This window comes from Saccopteryx leptura, chromosome 2 (assembly GCF_036850995.1).
Source record: "Saccopteryx leptura isolate mSacLep1 chromosome 2, mSacLep1_pri_phased_curated, whole genome shotgun sequence".
NCBI classification, from domain to species: Eukaryota; Metazoa; Chordata; class Mammalia; order Chiroptera; family Emballonuridae; genus Saccopteryx; species Saccopteryx leptura.
In genome coordinates this window covers 367,251,243-367,273,101 of record NC_089504.1, presented here as the reverse complement: position 1 = coordinate 367,273,101, position 21,859 = coordinate 367,251,243, and the positions used below count along the sequence as shown (strand labels likewise).

The window sequence follows — 21,859 nt, the reverse complement described above, 5'->3', positions numbered from 1 at the left end:
AAAGCAATTATGATTCTTTTTCCTAATTATTATTATTATTATTTCTTAGTATTTTTATTATATTATTATATTTTTTATTATATTAATTATTATATTATTAGTATTTTTCTGAAGTGAGAAGCGGGGGGCCTGACCAGGCAGTAGCGCAGTGGATAGAGTGTCGGACTGGGATGTGAAGGACTCAGGGTCAAGACCCCTAGGTCGCCAGCTTGAGTGCGCGCTCATCTGGTTTGACCAAGGCTCACCAGCTTGAAGCCCAAGGTTACTGGCTCGAGCAAGGGGTCACTCGGTCTGCTGTAGCCCCCCAGTCAAGGCACATATGAGAAATCAAGCAATGAACAACTAAGGAGCCTCAACAAAAAATTGATTTTTCTCATCTCTCTCCCTTCCTGTCTGTCCCTATCTGTCCCTCTCTCTGATTCTCTCTGCCTCTGCCACAAACCCCCCCCCCAAAACAGAGGGAGGCAGAGAGACAGACCCCTGCATGTGCCTGACCAGGATCCACCAGGCATGCCCGCCAGGGGGCGATGCTCTGCCCATCTGGGCCATTGCTCCGTTGCAACTTGGAGCCATTCTAGCGCCTGAGGCGGAGGCCATGGAGCCATCCTTAGAGCCCAGGCCAGCTTTACTCCAGTGGAACCTTGGGTGCAAGAGGGGAAGAGAGACCGAAAGAAAGGTGAGGGGAAAGGATGGAGAAGTAGATGGGCGCTTCTCCTATGTGCCCTGGCTGGGTATTGAACCAGGGACTTCCACATGCCAGGCCAACGCTCTACTGCTGAGTCAACTGGCCAGGGCCTCTTTTTCTTATCTATAGCTAATAGGTACTGAAAACTATGCTCAAATTGTTATAGTTTATATATATAGTAACACATTTAATACAACAGCCTCTTGAAATGTAGATACTATTAACATATATATTGTGGATAAAGATACTAAGTCTGAAAGGGCTTTAGTAACTTGCTCATGAACAAAATGACCAAATGGCAAAGTCTGGCTTCAGTGTCTGTGCTCCTAACCACTGTGCTCTATTGCCTATCAGAATAAACAGTGTAACTGGAAGAACAAATATAAATGTAATCAAAGAAATGTATACTGATTATGAAAGCATACTTAGGAAAAGCTGGATCAGGAAGATCACTTGGTGACGGGGGTGGGGGGTTGGAGAATGGGCTAGTTAATAAAATCTTGATACTCATACTAAATTAGAGATTAACAATACATGAACTGCTTTTACAGACATTGTCTCATCAATTCTGGAAAGGCCTCTAGAAAGAGGGTGGACTTGAGCTCTTGGTATAGCTTTGGTAAAGGCATACCTATCGGGGAGTAAAGACATTCAGTTTTGGAGCAGAAAGAATTACCTGTGGTAAAGTAAAAGGAATCTGAAGCCAGGCTTCCCAGTGCTCTGAGGACATGGAAGGGGCAATCCCAAGGGTGTGGGGAAGTGGGCATTCTCATATGCAGCTGCTGCAAGTGTAAATTCATTCAGTTATTTCACAGAGAAATTTAGGAACATGTTGAAAGCCTTAAAAAAATGTGCCTTTTGACCCAGTAACTTTATTTCTGGGAAATTACCTTAAGCAAATACTTATATCTGGATGCAATGACTAAACTATAAGAAAGAATTATGGCATCATGTACAAAAGCAAAAAGCTTAAAACAATCTAAGTGTCTTATTTACTGAGTACTAGTTAAATAAATGTATTGCATGTGTGTGAGACTCATAATATACCATTTCTTCTCTCTGGTTTTAATGACCTTATCTGATTACTGGAATGAAACTCAAAGAAAACTGTTTGACACACTTATCCTGGGAGAAACCTGGAGGTGAAATTCAGAGACTGTTCACATGTTTACACATCAAACAGAGTGGTTCATTTTAATTCTGTGTTGCTTTCATCAGAAGTGAAAGCCCAGTTCTCTCATGACACTTGTGCATCTTACTGATTTCAGGTTTATTCCATCTGATTCTGTAACTGGTCCCAGTGAATACTCTGTTCTCTGGAATGCCATGATCCATCCACTACATAATATGACTCTGAAAGGTGTGATATGGTACCAGGGTGAGTGTTCAGTTTGCTATTTCTCCATTGTATCAGTTAGTTTTGCTGCATACCAAACCATCCTAGAATTTAGTGACTTAGAACAAAAATAATTTTATTTAGCTCACTATTCTGTGGGCTAGCAGGGTAGTTTTTCTGTCTGGGCTGCTGGGATCTTTTATGTGTCTTTGGCCACCTGACAGGTAGTCTGATGGCTGGGTGACTTGGACTGGCCTGTCCCTCGTGTGAGTTGATTGGGTACTGTCTGCTGGGCCGTGTGGTTCTCATATGGTCTCCCATCCTTCAGAAAGCTAGCTCAGATTTATTTATTGTTTACATAGCAGTCTCAGTGTTCCAAATATATCAAGAGAGAACAAACCCTCAAACTGAGCACTTTTAAAGTCTCTCCTTGCATCATATTTACTGGTGCCCTGTTGATCTGAGCAAGTCACAAGGCCAGTCCAGAGAGACTGCAGGAAGGCCCACTTCCTAAGGGCATGGATAGAGGTTGGGGAGTAATTGTGTGGCCATTTTTGCATCTACCCCAAACTCCTCTCACAACTTGGACTGTTTTTAGGGGAGGCCAATGTAAATTTTAACAGGGACCTGTACAATTGCACATTCCCTGCACTCATTGAAGACTGGCGCCAAACCTTCCACCGTGGCTCTCAGGGGCAGACAGATCGTCTCTTTCCATTTGGATTTGTTCAGGTGCGTGTTGAGGGAGGAGGGTTTATAGGCCTTGCTGTGGGGATGTGTGGTTGAGATTTCTTTTCTGGAATCCATATTTCTTTTTTCAACCTCATAGCCACTGGTCAATACACTTACATGTGTATTATAATTAATGTATGACTTAATTCATCTCTGTTCACTGATTGGACAATTAAATCTTTTTTTAAAAAGTTAATAAGTAACTAATATTTCTTCCTATTAAAAATCATTACATGACCTGACCAGGTGGTGGCGCAGTGGATGGAGCATCGGACTGTGATGCTGAGGACCCAGGTTCGAGACCCTGAGGTTGCCAGCTTGAGCGTGAGCTCATCTGGTTTGAGCAAAAGCTCACTAGCTTGGACCTAAAGTTGCTGGCTTGAGCAAGGGGTTACTCTGTCTACTGAAGGCCCATGGTCAAGGCACATGTGAGAAAGCAGTCAATGAACAACTAAGGTGTCGCAATGCGCAACAACAACAACAAAAAAATTATTACATGTTTGTTAAAGAAATACTAAAAACATTTATAATTCCACAATTCAGAAATAAGCAGACTTTTTTACTCATCATTTTAAAAATAGGATTCATACCATAATACTGTACTATATCTTGCTTTTTCTTTCTCATAATGTCCTATTGCGAATATTTTTTCTTGTCAATAAATGTTAATTTTGGTACAATTTATAATTATTACAGAGTATTCTAAAATATGGTTGCTTTATAATTTATTTTCCTAGTCCTCAATAGAAGGGCACTTAGGTGTCTTTAAACATTTTGCTTTTATAAACAGCATGTTTATATTTCTTGTAGCTAAATCCTTATATACAGGCTTAATTATTTCCATAAGATAAATTCCCAGAAATGAAATTGCTAGGTTAAATTGAATACTTTAAGGCTTTAAACATGTTTACAAATTTCTCTGTAAAAATTTATGAATTTGTATAAATATATACCCTTAGCAACAATATGTGATAATGTTCACTTCCTCATGCCCTCCCTAAGTTGGTGTTATCCCTGCCACTCCTAAGAATGAACCTTTTTTTTCACTCCCAGTTCATTGCACATGTTCTTTGTCTGAAATAATCTTTCTCTCCCATACTTTTCTAGCTAACTTTTGATTATCCCAAAGGTCTCAGCCTGGATATTAGGAAGCCTTCTCTGACCATCCAAAGTCTGGGTTAGATACTCCCTTTCCCCAAATAGGTGATTTTGTAGCACTTGCCACTTCCCTTTTTACTTACATGTGTATTATAAACATGACCATATTTTTGTGGATCACTTTTATATCCCCACTACCTAATTGGTTGACACTTACTAAATATGGCCTAACACAGGCCCTGGCTGGTTGGCTCAGTGGTAGAGCGTTGGCCTGGCGTGCAGGAGTCCCGGGTTCGATTCCCGGCCAGGGCACACAGGAGAAGCGCCCATCTGCTTCTCCACCCCCTCCCCCTCTCCTTCCTCTCTGTCTGTCTCTTCCCCTCCCACAGCCGAGGCTCCATTGGAGCGGAGTTTGCCCTGGCGCTGAGGATGGCTCTGTGGCCTCTGCCTCAGGCGCTAGAATGGCTCTGATTGCTGATTGCAGCAGAGCGATGCCCCAAGATGGGCAGAGCACCACCCCCTGGTGGGCGTGCCGGGTGGATCCTGGTTGGGCGCATGCGGGAGTCTGTCTGACTGCTTCCCCGTTTCCAACTTCAGAAAAATACAAAAAAAAAAAAAAAAAAATAGTAAATATGGCCTAACACATGAATAAAAAAATACATAAAGAGAAAACATACTTTTAATTAGTGTTAACTAATCAAAAAGAGTCTCAGCCAAAATGGTCTCAGCCTGTCCAAAAGCAATAAACATATTTAACAAAATTCATAATTGCTTTGCCTCACTTGTTCATATGACCGCTCTAAGACCTAGACTTTTAGTAGCGTGGTAGTTGTGACTTTGCTGGAACAAAGGAAATTAAACAAGTAAGATGTTATAAAAGCAAGGCCCAATTCACAACATAAATGATGGACTGGGTTAGATATTTGAATTGGACAGAATACTTTCAGAGAGCTGCCTCTATATGTCCACAGATTCCTTCTTCTAGCCATCTGCCAACCTCCTCTACCTTGTCCTACTTCACTATACTTTTTTGGATAAAGATTTTTATAGACACTCTGTTCGTATAATTACTCTACAATCATTTTCTTTCTTACATATATTTTTACTTTGAAACATTATTCTGCTCATTATTATCAAAATAGCAATTCCTGTCACCAGCTCTGTGTTACTGTTGGTGGAAACTACACTTGGATATTGAAGTACCGTGTCTCTTAGCCTGTGTAGACGATGATTTAAATGTGACTTCAGCCAATTCAAATCAAAAGTTTATGTTGAATGCTTATGATATACTTTGAACTGTGTAAGGTGCTATAAATGGTGTGAACTGGAGAACCCCTGTCCTTGCACTTAGGCCTTACAGTTTAGTAGAATTCCCTTAGCGTTTGGGCTTTCACTTTACATCATGAACAAAAATAATGCCCATTACTTGTGGAAAACCGAGTCTATAAACATATACCTGCAAAGGAAAATCTCAAACATGGCTATATGATGGTCTAGACCAGTGGCAGTCAACCTGGTCCCTACCGCCCACTAGTGGGCATTCCAGCTTTCATGGTGGGCGGTAGCGGAGCAACCAAAGTATAAATAAAAAGATAGATTTAACTATAGTAAGTTGTTTTATAAAGATTTATTCTGCCAAACTTAGCGAAAATCCGACATAAAGTACTTGGTAAGTAATTCTTATTATATGCTTCAACTTGCTTTATAAATTTTATAAAGTAAAGTTACTTCCCTACTTTATAAATCACCATTACTGTGGAACCAGTGGGCGGTTAGAACATTTTACCACTAACAGAGATACAAAAGTGGGTGGTAGGTATAAAAAGGTTGACTACCCCCGGTCTAGATTCTAGAAGTTAGTCTCCCTGGATTCAAGTCCCAGCTCTGATACTTCTTTAGCTATGTGATTTTGAACAATATATCAAACTTCTTTGTTATTTTAAGTAATGAGTTGACCTGTGTAAAGCCTGACACATGCCAGATAATGTTAGTGTTTGTTTTTAGTAATGAGAGAACTCAAAATCTGGAGGGACAGTTGGTCTGTAAGGAAAGATGATGAAGTGTTGAGTTTAGATGATGGCTGCAGTAACTGGAGCACGGTTAGAGATGAAGGACTCAAGGTCAGTGGATAGGCCAGGGCCAGACCCATGTGTCAGTTATTCATAGAGCGGGGACCTGAGGCAAGGGAGGGAGAGAGAACAATAGGCTAGTGACTAGAGACCCTCAGACTCTGCTTTCTTAAAAGGGGTTTGGAGAACAAGAACAGACTGCAAAATACAGTATATTGTTGTAAAGTCCTCTGAATGTCAATGCCTTTGTATTCTTTGGCTATTACATGCCTTTGTAAGCAGCAGTATTTTTATTAATCACCAAGGGAGAATGAACAGCAAGCATCCTGCTATATCTCAGATTAGTAAAGAGTTTGGTTGTGGAGTATGCTGGTGCCCCCATGTGGCCAGTATGTACTACTGCAGTCAATGAAATAGAGTGGAGAATTGCTGCAGGGATTCTCAGCAAAACTGCCATTTTGAGAAAACTTCCTTGACATGAGTGACTGTAGTTAGCATTTCTCCCTGTTGTGCTTCCAGCTGGACTTACCCTAGACCTTACTGTGATCCCCATCATGACACTGACTAGTTGACATGGTTCCACTTTCAGTTTTCTGAGTGTCCTGTGGAAAGAAGTTGGGTGACGCATGGATCTTTCTACCCCATTTTATTTTAGTGTGCACGGTAGAGACAGGAAGGGAGAGAGATGAGAAACATCAGCTCATAGTTGTGGCACTTTTAGTTGTTCATTGATTGCTTCTCATACGTGCCAGCTGAGCCAGTGACCCCTTGTTCAAGCCAGCAACCTTGGGCTCAAGCCAGTAACCTTTGGCTCAAGCCAGCGACCATGGAGTCATGTCTATAGCCAGCGACCTTGGGGTTTCGAACCTGGGTCCTCAGTGTCTCAGGTCGACGCTCTATCCACTGTGCCAGCACCTGGTCAGGCTGTATCCCATTTTCTAGTTTTTTGAGATTCCATTGTGAAGCTTCAGCACCTTTTATAATTTCATAGATTAAAGTCAAGTTGCATAAGATATAAGAGAATTGGAAATATCCCCTACATTCTATATTATACCTGTTAATGTAAGAAGCATACAAACCTGTAGAGAATTTTTATAAGTTTACTTGAGCAAAACAGAAGACAATTGCAGGGAAGCAAAATCTCAACAGATCAATATTTGTGTCATAGAATGGCAGTTTTGCAGTTTATTTTATACATTAGAATCAAAAGAGGAGATTTAAGGGGAGTTACATGATTAAGGGAGTGGGAGAAAGAAAAGCAGGAAATCTCTGGGATTAGATAATGAATAAAATAGAAAGATACATACTTCTTTTACCTTGGTGGGTATAGGATCGTTAATAATTAACATTAAGAGCACAGAGAGATGGTATTTGGGGAACAAAATAACAATAAGGGGTTCTGGCCTGACCAGGAGGTGGCACAGTGGATAAAGCATCGGACTGGGACGCGGAGGACCTCGAGGTCACTGGCTTGAGCGCAGGCTCATCTGGTTTGAGCAAGGCTCACCAGCTTGAAGCCCAAGGTCGCTGGCTCGACCAAAGGGTCACTCGGTCTGCTGTAGCCCCCCTGGTCAAGGCACATATGAGAAAGCAATCAATGAACAACTAAGGTGCCGCAACAAAAAATTGATGCTTCTCATCTCTCTCCCTTCCTGTCTGTCCATCCCTATCTGTCCCTTTCTCTCTGTCTTTGTCACAAAAAGAAAACAAACAAAACAATAAGGGGTTCTGTAGTCTCCTGCTCTGGTGCAGCACTTGTGCCCTGAGAGGTCTGGAAAAGGGAGAGTACTCCCAACATTTCAGATCTGTTATCTTATATGCAAAAAGAAAATAGGCTCACTTCAGGTAAAGATTAGCCTTTGTCAAGGAAGCTAGACCACCCACCACGACCTGCATTTAGTTAGGAATTTTATGTTCAGACCATCCTGTGTGGTTACTTTCAGTCTGAGTTCGTAGGTCCCTGCATCCTGGCCTCCCTAGGCTTGTCAGGTTTAGTATGTGACCCCTTTTATGACTACGGACCCTTCATTCCATATCCTTTCTGCTACTGTTGTAGCCCTCCAGGGTTTTGCTGATGATTTTCTGGTCATTCTGTAACAACTCAAGGAGCAGGATATGTCCTCTATTCAAAGCTTCATTTGGCTACATTTGTAGGGATGATCTCAGGAATTTCCTAAGCTATGTGAGGAACAAGACTAGGAGGAATAATCTATTACTAATGCAGGTCCTCTGATGGGGACAGAAATTTTATAGCGGAATCCAAAGACAATATGGTTGCTAACCCAGATTGTTTGCCAGTATGTGGTTTGACCTACTGTTAGATCAGGATTTGTGAAGAGAGTAATAGGTTGATGCCTCTCATTGGCTGAAACTAGGGTTAAGAATAAGGTGCTGCCTGACCAGGCTGTGGCACAGTGGATAGAGTGTCGGACTGGGATGCGGAGGACCCAGGTTCGAGACTCCGAGGTTGCCAGCTTGAGTGTGGGATCATCTGGTTTGAGCAAAAGCTCACCAGCTTGGACCCAAGGTCGCTGGCTCGAGCAAGGGATTACTCGGTTTGCTGAAGGCCCATGGTCAAGGCACGTGTGAGAAAGCACTCAATGAACAACTAAGGTGTGGCAACAAAAAACTGATGATTGATGCTTCTCATCTCTCTCTGTTCCTGTCTCTCTATCCTTATCTATCCCTATCTCTGACTCTCTGTCTCTGTTAAAAAAAGAAAAAAGCATAAGGTGCTATCTAAAGCAGAGAACAGAATGATACAAACATCAAAGAAGTAGGAAGGAAGAAATAGTGTTGTAAAGTACCGTACCTTAATCCATGGGTTACATAGAGACACCAAGTCCAAATTAATTTTTGAGGAGATTTATTGATTAAGCCGGCTGCATATGACGTACACAGGGTATAGCTGTCCCAAATTGTGCAGTGTTGAATATAGCTCTGAGGCTGGTTATATAAAGGAGGGGGAACATGACACAGTCATTAACAAGCTTATAACATTTGTCTAGAAGATCTATAAAAAACATTCAAACTTTCAAGGTAACACAATAGTGATGTTGTTTTACATATCAAAGACATTCACAAATCTTTTAGTGTCTATCTCCCCTCCTTTGCCTAGAGGTATATGTTACTCTTAGGATTCCAGGAAGGAAGGGAGAGTTAAAATCAGTGCAGGGTATGTAAATATTGTCTCTTATTGAAAGGGAAAGGAAGTTCTTCAGATAACCTTTATTCTATAGTTAAACTAAATGACCCAGTCATCCTTGCAAGCCAGAAAGCTTCTGCATTCTTCTTTCTCCATTCTCTAAAGAAAGGACGGGGCAAGAAGCCTGACTTTTCCTCCTAAAATATTAAGTTTTGCAATTTTTTGGTACCTTACCACAATAGTGGGACCACATGCATCATAGTAATATTAAAGAACTTTTTGGGAGCCTCTGTCCTTTGCAGGACTAGAGTCTATCAACTTTTAATCTAAATAGAAGCAAATCCTATGTAATCAGCATGTATATACTTAGAACCTGACTATCCCTGAATTAGTCCAAGTCACCATTATCTCTTCCTTGAATATTGCTTCCTTACTGGTCTTCCTGCTTCTACCTTTTCTGCCCTGTTAGGATGTTCTCAATATATCAGTTAAAGTGATCCTTTGAAATGTATGCCATACCAGAAGTCTCTCCATTGAGTCCTTCATATGACTGAGGTCAACCAACCATACATGATCTGCTCCTACTTCCATTACCTTCTGATTGGATTTCCTTATTTTCTTTGCTTCGCTTATGCCACTTTAGCCATACTGGCTGCCTTACTGCCTTTAATCACACTAAGTATACTCCCACCCCAGGGTCAACCATTTTCCTTTTTCCACCTAGACAATATGTAATTCTCCAGTATATTAGTTTTCCATTGCTGCGTAACAAATTATTGCACACTTAGCAGCTTAAAACAAGGCCACACACACTTACTATCTCACAGTTTCCATGGGTGAGGTGTCTGGATATGCGTAGCTTAGTTGAGTCCTTTGTTCAGGGCTGCAGTGAAGGTGTTGGATGGAACTGAGGTCTCATCTCAGACCTAGAGTTTTCTTCCAAGCTCATGCGGCAGAATTTATTTCCTTGAAGAATTCTGGAAATGAATTAGCTGTAGAAGACATGGCAGCTAATGTCTTGAAGGTCAGCAGGAGAGAATCTCTGACTCCTAGGCCCTCTAGCCTGACTGGGTTGGGTTAGCCACAATACTCTTCCTTTTGGTTATCTGAAGTCAACTGATAAGGGGCCTTACTTATATTTGCAAAATCCTGAGCAGATTATTCAGATGTTACAAACTCTGCCTGATGGATACCCTTTCTCTTGTGCCCCTGTATTTAATTGGATGCCTGGTCCTGTTTGTCTTTCAGATTGCCTTATTTCTAACACTCCCATGGCCACTACTACCCTTCTTGGCTAGGCTTTTCTCTTTTGGGTCTAGAATATTACAGTAGCTTCTGAACTAATCAATCTCTCTGCTTTGTTTTTCTTCACAGATCATTTGTATGATCACTAGATTAATCTTTTGAACTAGTCTTTTTATCATATTATTTCAGTGGCTCTTTAATTATTAAATTGTGAAATTCACAGAACCATTTGAAAGTGTTCAGTTCAGGGACATTTAGTATATATGCATAGTGTTCTGCAACCATCATCTCTACAGTGGTTCCCTGTTGTTTATAGAATAAAATATAAACTCTATCCAAATACTTGCCTTACTGTCTTTCCAAACTTGTCTTCCCACATACATTCTCCACTCCAATTGATTGCTCTCTCAACACTGCATTTATACTTCTACTTCTGTATCTGATAAGGTTTTCTAACATGTGACTTATGAGCATTCTTAACTATAGTGACTTCTCATATTTTCTGTGCTCATTCAGTTTTTTAAACTTATTTATTTATTATTTTTTCTGAAGTGAGAAGTGAGGAGGCAGAGAGACAGACTCCCGCATGTTCTTGAAAGGCAGAAACCGGCCCTGGCCAGCTAGCTCACCAGCGTGTGGAGGTCCTGGGTTTGATTTGCAGCCAGGGCACACAGGAGAAATGCTCATCTGCTTCTCCACCCTTTCCCCTTTCCTCTCTATCTCTCTCTTCCCCTCCCGCAGCCAAGGCTCCATTGGAGCAAAGTTGGCCCAGGTGCTGAGGATGGTTTCATGGCCTCCGCCTCAGGCACTAGAATGGCTCCAACTGCAACAGAGCAACACCCCAGATGGGGAGAGCATCGCCCCCTGGTGGGCATGCCGGGTGGATCCTGGTCAGGTGCACGCAGGAGTCTGTCTCTCTGCCTCCCCCCTTCTCACTTCAGAAAAAAAAAAGAAACAAAACAAAAAAAATGCAGAAACTATGGGCCGAACCAAAAACATGAGGCTAGTATGTGTGTTCCAAAGGGAAAATTTATTTTATTTATTTTTTAAATTTTATTTATTTATTTATTTTTTACAGAGACAGTGAGTCAGAGAGAGGGATAGACAGGGACAGACAGACAGGAACGGAGAGAGATGAGAAGCATCAATCATTAGTTTTTTGTTGCACATTGCAACACCTTAGTTGTTCATTGATTGCTTTCTCATATGTGCCTTGACCGCGGGCCTTCAGCAGACCGAGTAACCCCTTGCTGGAACTAGTGACCTTGGGTTCAAGCTGGTGGGCTTTTGCTCAAACCAGATGAGCCCGCGCTCAAGCTGGCGACCTTGGGGTCTCGAACCTGGGTCTTCTGCATCCCAGTCCAACGCTCTATCCACTGCGCCACCACCTGGTCAGGCAAAAGGGAAAATTTATTTTAAAAAACGCCTGGGTGCATGTAAAGCCAGAAGCCACAGCCAGGGCCACCATCATAGCAGCCCAGCTCATGCAGGTTTGCATTGGATTCGGACAGTCGGTAAAGAAACAACGGAGCCACAAACTGGTGGGCCATAGTCTTTAATTCTAGCTTGCACCCGGCGGGCAAGTAAAAATACACACTAGGCTCCAAAACCCAATCGCATTCAGTGCTCACAAAGCTACTGATTTATCCGAGTTTCCTAGAATCAAAGGTTTCTAGCTCACCAGCCTTATTCTCCTCAGTTCCCCATCTCCTTCCTTATCCCAGATACAAACTCTACACAAACTGGCATCTCACTCAGTACTCCGCCATCTTGGCTGCTTCTCCTGGGCTCCTCCACGTGGCCTTTTTCTGCTCTCCTCTGCTCTCTCTTCTAATGATAATCTCAGGAACCAAGAGCGGTTCTAATGATAATCTCAGGAACCAAGAGCGGCAAGCTCCCGTTCCGCCCCTATTTTATAGTGTAGCTTCACAACCTTTAATCCAATATACAAACAAGGAAGTCTCTAATACAAAGTTACTTCTGAGGCATGATTGGATTGTACCACCCCACATCAAAAAGGGTAGGAAAGGCTGAATCCCAAAACCAAGCCCCAGACTACAAGGATTCTGCCTGCCTTTAGCCCACCCCAACACACATTAATATCACCTGGGCGATGGCCTCCTCGTGTCATCTTTAACAAAGTGAGCATAATACATTTTATCTGCCCAACAGTGCAGGTGGGCTGAGACCAGCAAAGGGTGTCAGCCCCAAGGGAGGGATGGGGCAGGAGTTATATAGATTCATCAAAGGGCCTTGGGCAAAGGCAACTGCAAGATAATGTCTTGAGGCCTGACCTGTGGTGGCGCAGTGGATAAAGCATTGACCTGGAATGCTGAGGTCACCGGTTCAAAACCCTGGGCTTGCCTGGTCAAGGCACATATGGGAGTTGATGCTTCCTGCTCCTCCCCCCTCCACTCTCTTTCTTTCTCTCTCTCTCTCCTCTCTATAAAAATGAATAAATAAAATCTAAAAAAGGTAATGTCTTGTTTGTGGTTGGGAGTGATACCACAGTTCCTCAAAATTGTCTGCCCCCTAATCCAATCCTCCCTTATCAGCATCCAGCTGCAAGGGAGGCCTGAGCTGGGTTACTGAGCAGGCAAGTCCTTCCTGCTTCAGGCCTGCATTGTTCTTAAGAAAGGTTGTGGCTGAGTAGCCATTTTATCTATCAATTCTGAGTTTATGGTTTCTTATAATAGTAAACTGTTCTAAATGTAGAGCACTTGCTGTTTGTGCTATGAATATAACATTTAATCCATTCTATTTTATAGACTTTTTATTAACATTTTATTTATTTTTTTAGTGAGAGAGACAGAAAAAGGGAGAGATGAGAAGTATCAACTCAAAGTCGCGGCACTTTTTAGTTGTACATTGATTGCTTCTCATGTGTTCCCTGATCAGGGGGCTCTAGCTGAGCCTGTGACCCCTTGCTCAAGCCAGCGACTTTGGGCTTCAAGCCAGTGACCTTTGGGCTCAAGCTGGATGTGCCCATGCTCAAGACGGTGACCCCGGGGTTTGAACCTGAGAATTCAGTGGCCCAGGTTGACACTTCATCCCTGTGCCACCAGTGGTCAGGCTTATTAACATTTCTTATGTGCAGGTCTGCCCCCCCTCCACAAAACTGTGAAGTACTTACACTAGTGAGCTACTGCTAGGCAAGAAACCACCTCAAAACTCCATGACTTAAAATAACACTTACTGCCTGACCTGTGGTGGCGCAGTGAATCAAGCATCGACCTGGAATGCTGAGGTCGCCGGTTCAAAACCCTGGGCTTGCCCGGTCAAGGCACATTTGGGAGTTGATGCTTCCTGCTCCTCCCCCTTTCTCTCTCTCTCTCTCTCTGTCTCCTCTAAAATGAATAAATAAATAAAAATTTAAAAAAATATAACACTGATTATTATAGCTCTCCTGTCTGGGTAGCTGGGGATTGATTGATCTTGACTGAGCTTCACTGGGTACTTTCATATTATCTGTGGGTCAGCTGAGTGGCTCTGCTCCAGACCAGACTTGGCTGAACTGGATTAGGTGAGGCAGCTCAGTTCCACAGCTGTCATCCTTCTCTCAAGAGTAGTGAGCTGGCCCAGGCATATCATGCTCATGGTGATAGCAGAAATGCAAGAGAGTGACTGGAATCATGCAAGGTCTCTTGAGGCCTATGCTAGAAATTGACACACACCATAACTTTTGTTTTATCCTCCCAAACTGGCCAAAGGAAACCACACAGCTGAGCTCAGAATTAAGTGGTGTCTCTTATTTTTTTTTATTTTTTGTGACAGAGACAGAGAGAGGGACAGATAGGGACAGACAGACAGGAAGGGAGAGAGATGAGAAGCATCAGTTCTTCATTGCAGCACCTTAGTTGTTCATTGATTGCTTTCTCATATATGCCTTGACTGGGGGGCTACAGCAGACCAAGTGACCCCTTGCTCAAGCCAATGACCTTGGGCTCAAGCTGGTGAGCCTTGCTCAAACCAGATGAGCCTGTACTCAAGCCAGCGACCTCGGAGTTTTGAACCTGGGTCCTGTGTGTCCAGTCTGACGCTCTATACACTGCACCACTGCCCAGTCATGCCTAAGTGGTGTCTCTTAATAGAAGAAACCATAAAGCCATATGACAAAAGGGTGTGGATATAGGAAGGTGTAAAGTATTGGATGCAATTTGCCCACATGCTCAAGGGCAAGTTCGTTTTTGCTTTCCTACATACAGTGCCTAGCCCTGTGTTGTATATAGATGTGTCCTTTGCCTATTGCTTTCCAACAAACTACCCCAAAACTTAAGTGTCTTAAAATATCAACCATTGTTTTTGTTCATGATTCCATGTGTTAGCCAGGTAGTCTCAACTGGAATGGCTTTCTGCTCTGTGTGATATCAGTGGGCTTGCTCATGTGGCTGCAGTTTGAACTGAAGGATCTAGAATTCACACAACTGGCCCTTCTGTTGAGATTGCTGGGACATGAATGCCTATCTTCTTCAAGATACTCCACTTTCCAAGGCCCCTTTCTCTGTATCATTCCTCCAGCAGGCTGGCTGGACACTTTTTACCTGGTCATCTCAGGGTTCTAGGAGAGTGAAATCAGAAAGCAGGGGATCTTGAGGCAAAACCTTGGAAGCTGCACATCACTTCTGAGTATTGTTGGTCAGAGAACATCACAAATGTATCGTAGATTCCATGGGAGGTGACATAGACTCCACCATATGATGAGAGGGGTGGCAGAATTACTCTATTGCAGGTGGGATAAGAAGGATTCTGCTACAACAGTGAGCTCAGTAAATAGATACTTATTGAATGAACATTTGAACAAATGAGTGAAGCAGAACCAGGGTTTGCTTGTGAGAAAGACTCCAATATAAGATTGTGATACAATAAAATCCTGATGCAGCCTGACCTGTGGTGGTGCAGTGGATAAAGCGTTGACCTGGAAATGCTGAGGTCGCTGGTTCGAAACCCTGGGCTTGCCTGGTCAAGGCTCATACGGGAGTTGATGCTTCCAGCTCCTCCCCCCTGTCTCTCTCTTCTCTCTCTCCCTCCCTCCCTCTCTCCTCTTTAAAATGAATAAAAAAATAAAAAATAAAATCCTGATGCAACCATATCTACTTTCTAGTTGTCTTCAGTTTTGTCTGGTGCAACCTCAGATGATGGATTTACCCAGATCCGCTGGCATCAAACAGCTGACTTTGGACATGTCCCCAACCTAAGGATGCCTAACACTTTCATGGCTGTAGCTATGGATCTCTGTGACAGGAACTCACCTTTTGGCAGGTATGGGTGCTTCTTGGGCTTTGTTTGAATAATAATATATGTTCCTTGCCTGTGGCCTTCACTGTTCGTTGTGAGGGCGAGAGAGCAGATGGTCTAAGGATTGGACCTTAGAAGCATTATCTACAACCATTTACACTGTGGTGTGCTATAGAAATAAAAGAGAACCCTCAACATCTCAGTGCTTTGACACAACAAAAATTTATTTCTTGTTCACACTACGTACCCAAAGGTCAACAGAGAGTCTTTGCATCATAGTCATTCACAGATCCAGAGAGATAGAGGCACCAAGTTGATCTGCACTTCCAGTTACCTTAACGTCCCACACTGGCAATTAACTTGGAAGTAACATCAGTTACTTCTGCCCACATAGCATTGGCCAAAGCAGTCATGTGGCCAAGCCCAGCTTCACGGGAAAGCTGGTAAGGTGATTTTACCATGGACTCAGAGGAGGAGCAATGGAGTATTTGTGAGTGGCCCCTGACTACATGCTAGCTGTAGGACACGAGGGGGTTTCAATGCAACCCAATACACCAGGGGTCCCCAAACTTTTTACACAGGGGGCCAGTTCACTGTCCCTCAGACCGTTGGAGGGCCAGACTATAAAAAAAACTATGAACAAATCCCTATGCACACTGCACATATCTTATTTTAAAGTAAAAAACAAAACAAAACAAAAAAATCGGGAACAAATACAATATTTAAAATAAAGAACAAGTAAATTTAAATCAATAAACTGACCAGTATTTCAATGGGAACTATGGGCCTGCTTTTGGCTAATGAGATGGTCAATGTCCTGTTCTGCAATGTCCTGTTCCGTATTTGTCACTGCTAGCCGTAACAAGTGATATGACACGTGCGTCCTGCGTCACCAGAAGTAGTACTGTACGTGAGCGATGCCACCACCAATGAAAGAGGTGCCCCTTCCGGAAGTGTGGCGGGGGCAGATAAATGGCCTCAGGGGGCCACATGTGGCCCACGGGCCGTAGTTTGGGGACCCCTGCAATACACAGTATCTGGATTATAGTAGGAGCTTGAACCTAATATTTACTTATTTTGGAATGAATGAATATTTACTGAATGAACAAATAAAACCTAGAGGGGACCAAGTAATGAACAGCTGATACAGGTGAAACACGGGATATGTTGGTTGGAACAGTCTTATGAGTTAGCTCTCCTAGGTTAGTTCTAATACCCATTCTCCCTCCTCTCTTCCTCCTTCTCTCACCCCCTCTCTCCCTCCCTTTGTTTCTTCCTTCCAAATCATCTATTATTTCAAGGTTTCCAACCCATAGAAGGCCTAGAGCACCATCTATGATTATCATTCACCTTTTCTCTTAAGCTGACTAGCCAGTGATCACTTGATTAGATTCAGTCAATTTTATTCTCACCTTCTTAAAGGGTGCTTTGTATATTATTATTTTTAAATAATGGTTATTATTTAGCTCAAAGCCAAAATTCTCTTTTTGTTGCTTATCCTGTAGCATTCACCCTCGAGATAAACAGACTGTGGCCTACCGGCTGCACTTGGGGGCCCGTGCTGTGGCTTATGGTGAGAAGCTAATCTTTCAAGGACCACTGCCTGAGAAGATGGTACTCTTGGCTGACAAGGGGCTGCTCAACCTGACGTATTCTCAGCAAATCCTGGTACAAAGGCAGGATGACAAGATATTTGAGGTGAGAATAGTGGTTCCTCATGTTTTGGGAGTCAGCGTTTCCTTCACAGTGAGGCCCATCTCTTTAACATAACTATGAAGCAGAACTTGATTGGTGGGAGGCTGAGTTTGTCTCAGAGGGGCAAATAAGCCCCTCTGTTCATTCATTTGCTTATAGCAGCGATTTGCATTTTTGCCAATCTGACCAAAAAAAACCCCCTCTAAAACCCAATAGGTATAATATTGATCCCTTCACACTGGACAGCTATTGTTGTATTGGCTGTTGTCATTTTGACAATCTAAGGGAAAAGAGTTCAATGCCCCTGACTAAATAGGTATTGCATATTTAAAAATTTTTTGTGGCACACTGGTTGAAAATTGCTGGCTTACAAGCGATTTTGATAGGACAATCAAAGGAGGAGAAAATGCGTCCTTATTAAAATATTCCTTTTGTATTTTCCCTTCCAAAGCAACCATATTTGCTCTAGGCAGGGCCTGCAGCTTTATTTGTAGGTTACTTTATATTCTAGAATATTTCACTCTTTTATCCTAAATTCTGATATTCTTTTGAGTTTTGTGTCTCCTTTAAGAGGCTTAAGCTTTGGTGATTTATTTGTAGCTTAGTGTGAATTGATATAATGAAACTACTTTTTTTTATATTCCACTGTGGAACTGGGGCTAATGATTAAAGAGGTTCTTTTAAGGGTCTTCTATAGTTGAGGGTGGAGGAATTCCTAGATGAACCATTTACATGAGTGTCTGGAAATTGAAAGATGGAAGACCCCTATATGCCGCCAGTGTGCGAATGAGCAAAAGACCAATTAGCCGAATAAACAGAATCAGGCTTTATTGGGAGCTCCGGGCGAGTTCACTGACCCTAGGACGCAGGTCTGTGAAGGCGCGCCCGGGTTAGGACTTTAGGGTTTTTTATATTTGCAGGAGGGGGTTGGTAACGGCCAGCGGGATGGGGGTTTGGTGAAGCGTGCAGTTCCCGGAACAACCTCAGGGATGATTCCGAGGACTTGGGCGTGTGCGGTTTCGGTGAGATTAGCACTTGCCGGAAAATTCAGGGCAAAGGAGGGTTTCACAACCCAACCCCAAGGCAACTACCGGACAGAAATCAAGAAGCCATTAGTATGAGGCTGGCCATTAGTGTGAAAAGGGGCACTGGAGAAGAAAAAACATTTAAAACAAACTTGAATCATACAGGAGTTTATCTAAGGCAGCTTCTCCTTTGGAATCCTGACTTCAGTTTTTACTTGCCTCAGGTGTTTGGTCAGCAGTTATGCCATTTAGCTTCTGGACACTGGGTTTTAGATGAATTCTAGCCTCCAAGAAGTTACTGCATTCTGTGTTCTCCAATTTAGTCAATTGCTGGCAGTCTGTCCATCAGCTGGACCCAGAATCACAGTTGCGGTCAGGTCAGAACTTAACCTGGGGGTACTGGATCATTTATGTTCCCTTCCCTGGATTATTTTCTGACTTTAGAAGGGCTTATTATCCAATGTTTCTTTATTCCCCTTTTTCATTCCTCAACTCCTTAGGAGTGCCAAAGGGGACCAGCAGCTGGACTGCTCTGCTCACTCAGATTCCTACTTTGCCATTTGTTGTGACATTGAGAGCATGGATGTTGGTGGAACCTTCCCATATGCTCGACGTGATTGTGCTTCCTGGTTTCCCTCAGTAATTTATGCTTTACTGATTTATTTATTTCATTGCATGAACACTTACTATCCACCTGTGGCTGTGTTGGCGAGACCCAGACTCAGGTGGCTCTGGTTACTGTAAGAAGTGGATTCTTGGCTAAAAGTAGCTCTATCTCTCCCTTACAGTCTGTCTGAAAGGGCAGTTTCTAGCCTGCAGGAATATCCTTCTACCTGACCTGACCCTTCCTATTTATGACTCTCTTATTAGATTTCATGCTGTGGTGACCATCAGTGCAAGTGGCTTCCAGCTCCCATGAACACTTTCTCCACGCAGACTCTGGCCCTGAATATCAGTTCTTGTTATGGTGCTTTAGTTGCTCTCCGCTATGCCTGGACCACATGGCCTTGTGAATATAAACAGTGTCCTCTATACCACCCCAGCAGTACCCTGCCAGCTCCTCCCTTCACTGCCGTCATTGCAAACCAGATGCCTGGATAACAAAACAGGGTTGCTAAATGACTTAGTTGCAGTATGATCATACCTTAAGATGTTAAGTGTGGATTCCTTAGATTTGGGTATTTAAGAGTTTAAATGACAACTGTTGCTTTTAAAGGAAATTAACAGAAAAACCTCATTAGACAGTTCCCAGCTATATTCTCAGATGAGCCAGGCTGGTAGACAGTGAAATGCCTGCCTTTTGTCTTCTAGGTAGGCTGGTGTCTTTATTCATCTCATGCCAAACTATAAGCAAATTAAACCTCAATGTCATTTACTTCCTCATATTTGGGAGTGAAGCATCTAGCTGGCCACATGGTCTTGAAAGTTCTTCCATCCCTAGGTTCCACAATTCTAGTGTAAGGGGACTGCGTTAGATGTTTACTCTAATCCAAAAACAATTCTACTCTTTCATTTTAAATAATGTGAATGTTGAAAGCTAACAAAACCAACCCATGTGTAGGCATTTGGGGAGGCCTGAAGTGCCAACTTAGGAGTGAATAGGAAAGGCAAGGTGGTGGTAAAGAAGTCACTCAGGTTGCCAGTGACAAGATGTCCAGGGGAATCACAAGCTTAGAAAAATGTGATATTGGAGGACACTGAGAGGCAAACAGGTCATTAGAGTTAAATATAAATATTAGGCTCTATAAAAGTAAGAGTTTTAACTATAAAGAGAATAACCCAGGTAGAAGAAAAAAAAAAGCTAAAAGTAAAGCTACATGATAAGCATTTAGAAAAATAATCCTTATGAGACAAATGTCAAAGAGGGCTTTTGTGTGTACTATTAAAAATCATGGTTTTTGAAAAAAAATTATGGTTTTTGGTTAAAAACAGCTAATGGCACTTGATAATTGTGTGTTGTCTATTAGAAGTTAGAAATAAAAGTATACAGTTATTCATTTCTTGACAGGGATAGTGTAAGAAATGCATCATTAGATTATTTCATCACATGAACATCACAGAGTGCACTTACACAAACCTAGACGGTATAATCTATGGCACCTGAGCTACAATCCCATACAGCATGTTATCATAACACAGTGTTATTTGTGTATCTAACTATATCTAAACATACAAGAGGTACAGTAAAAATATGATATAAAAGATAAAAAATGGTCCATTTGTACCAGGGCACTTACCATGAGTGGAGCTTGCGGGATTGGAAGTTGCTCTGGGTGAATCAGCGAAGTAAATGGTGAGTTAATGTGAAGGCCTGGGATATTACTGTATAACTGTAGACTTTATAAACACTGTATACTTGGGTACTCTAAATTCATATAAAAATATTGATATTTTTCTTTAATAATAAATTAAAGCCCTGGCTGGTTTGCTCAGTGGTAGAGCATTGGCCTGGTGTATGGATGTCTGGGTTCAATTCCCACTCAGGGCACACAGAAGTGACCATCTGCTTCTCTCCCCCTCCTATCCCCCTCTATCTCCTTCTTCCCCTCCCATAGCCAGTGGCTTGATTGGTTCGAGTGTTGGCCCCAGGCACTGAGGATAGCTTGATTGGGTTGAATGCATCAGCCTCAGGCACTAAAAATAGCTATACTCCCATCCTAGTACTAACCAGGCCCGACCCTGCTTAGCTTCTGAGATCAGACAAGATCTGGCGCATTCAGGGTGGTATGGCCGTAGACTAAAAATAGCTATACTGATTCAAGCATCAGCCCTAGACAGGGATTGCTGGTGAATCCCGGTCAGGGCACATGTGGGAATCTATCTCCCTTCATCTCATTTACAAAAAATAAATAAGTAAATAAATAAAACTCCGCTTTCTGTAACTTTTTTACTTTATAAATTAAAATTTATAAAAGCAACTTTATAAAAATTCATATAAAACTTAATTTATTTTTAATGGTTGAATAATTTAAAACATTTTGTGGGAACTCAGCTTACTTCCCAAATGAAATTTATAATCTCTGTAGATCTGTGGTCTTTAATCTTTTTACACTTGGGAAGCAGTGAAAACAAAATTATTTTGGGGACCGCTAAGGCAGAAATTAACCTGAATGTAAGCAAATTCAACTGAGATCATTGGGTCTGCAATCTTCATATGTCAGGGTGGTTAACTTACATGGGCCAGCACGAAATTTCTGTGGACTGGTCGGAGTACCAGTGGTTGAAAACCACTGCCATAGATGATTTGGACACTAACAAAAGGTATAAACAAGTAAAAATCACCCCAAAACTCATCACTTGAAGTTTGTTGAACAGTCATTTGATTTGTTTAGGTGTACTTTGCACACTACATTGTATATTATTTTATAATTTTCTTTTTGTTGTGTTTTTTTTTTGTTTTTTTTTTTAGAGAGAGAGAGAGAGAGCCAGAGAGATAGACAGGGACAGACAGACAGGAACGGAGAGATGAGAAGCATCAATCATTAGTTTTTCGTTGCGCGTTGTAACACCTTAGTTGTTCATTGATTGCTTTCTCATATGTGCCTTGACTGCAGGCCTTCAGCAGACCGAGTAACCCCTTGCTTGAGCCAGCGA

The 21,859-nt window shown here is 42.3% G+C and overlaps 1 protein-coding gene across 2 annotated transcripts in view; it reads left to right on the top strand.

Moving 5' to 3' along the window:
• SIAE (sialic acid acetylesterase) overlaps nt 1-19,964 on the top strand; it is a 52,516-nt gene extending 32,552 nt beyond the window's left edge. Inside the window, exons 6-11 of one of the 2 annotated variants that reach the window (XM_066365099.1) lie at nt 1,954-2,063; nt 2,620-2,753; nt 15,412-15,569; nt 17,051-17,243; nt 18,589-18,642; nt 19,136-19,964. In XM_066365099.1, coding sequence (XP_066221196.1) covers nt 1,954-2,063; nt 2,620-2,753; nt 15,412-15,569; nt 17,051-17,243; nt 18,589-18,642; nt 19,136-19,366 — 880 coding nt within the window. In that variant the 3' untranslated portion in view covers nt 19,367-19,964. The remainder of the gene's footprint in view (nt 1-1,953; nt 2,064-2,619; nt 2,754-15,411; nt 15,570-17,050; nt 17,244-18,588; nt 18,643-19,135) is intronic. The other variant, XM_066365100.1, reaches the window with a different exon arrangement.
• The last annotated feature ends 1,895 nt before the right edge of the window (nt 19,965-21,859 follow it).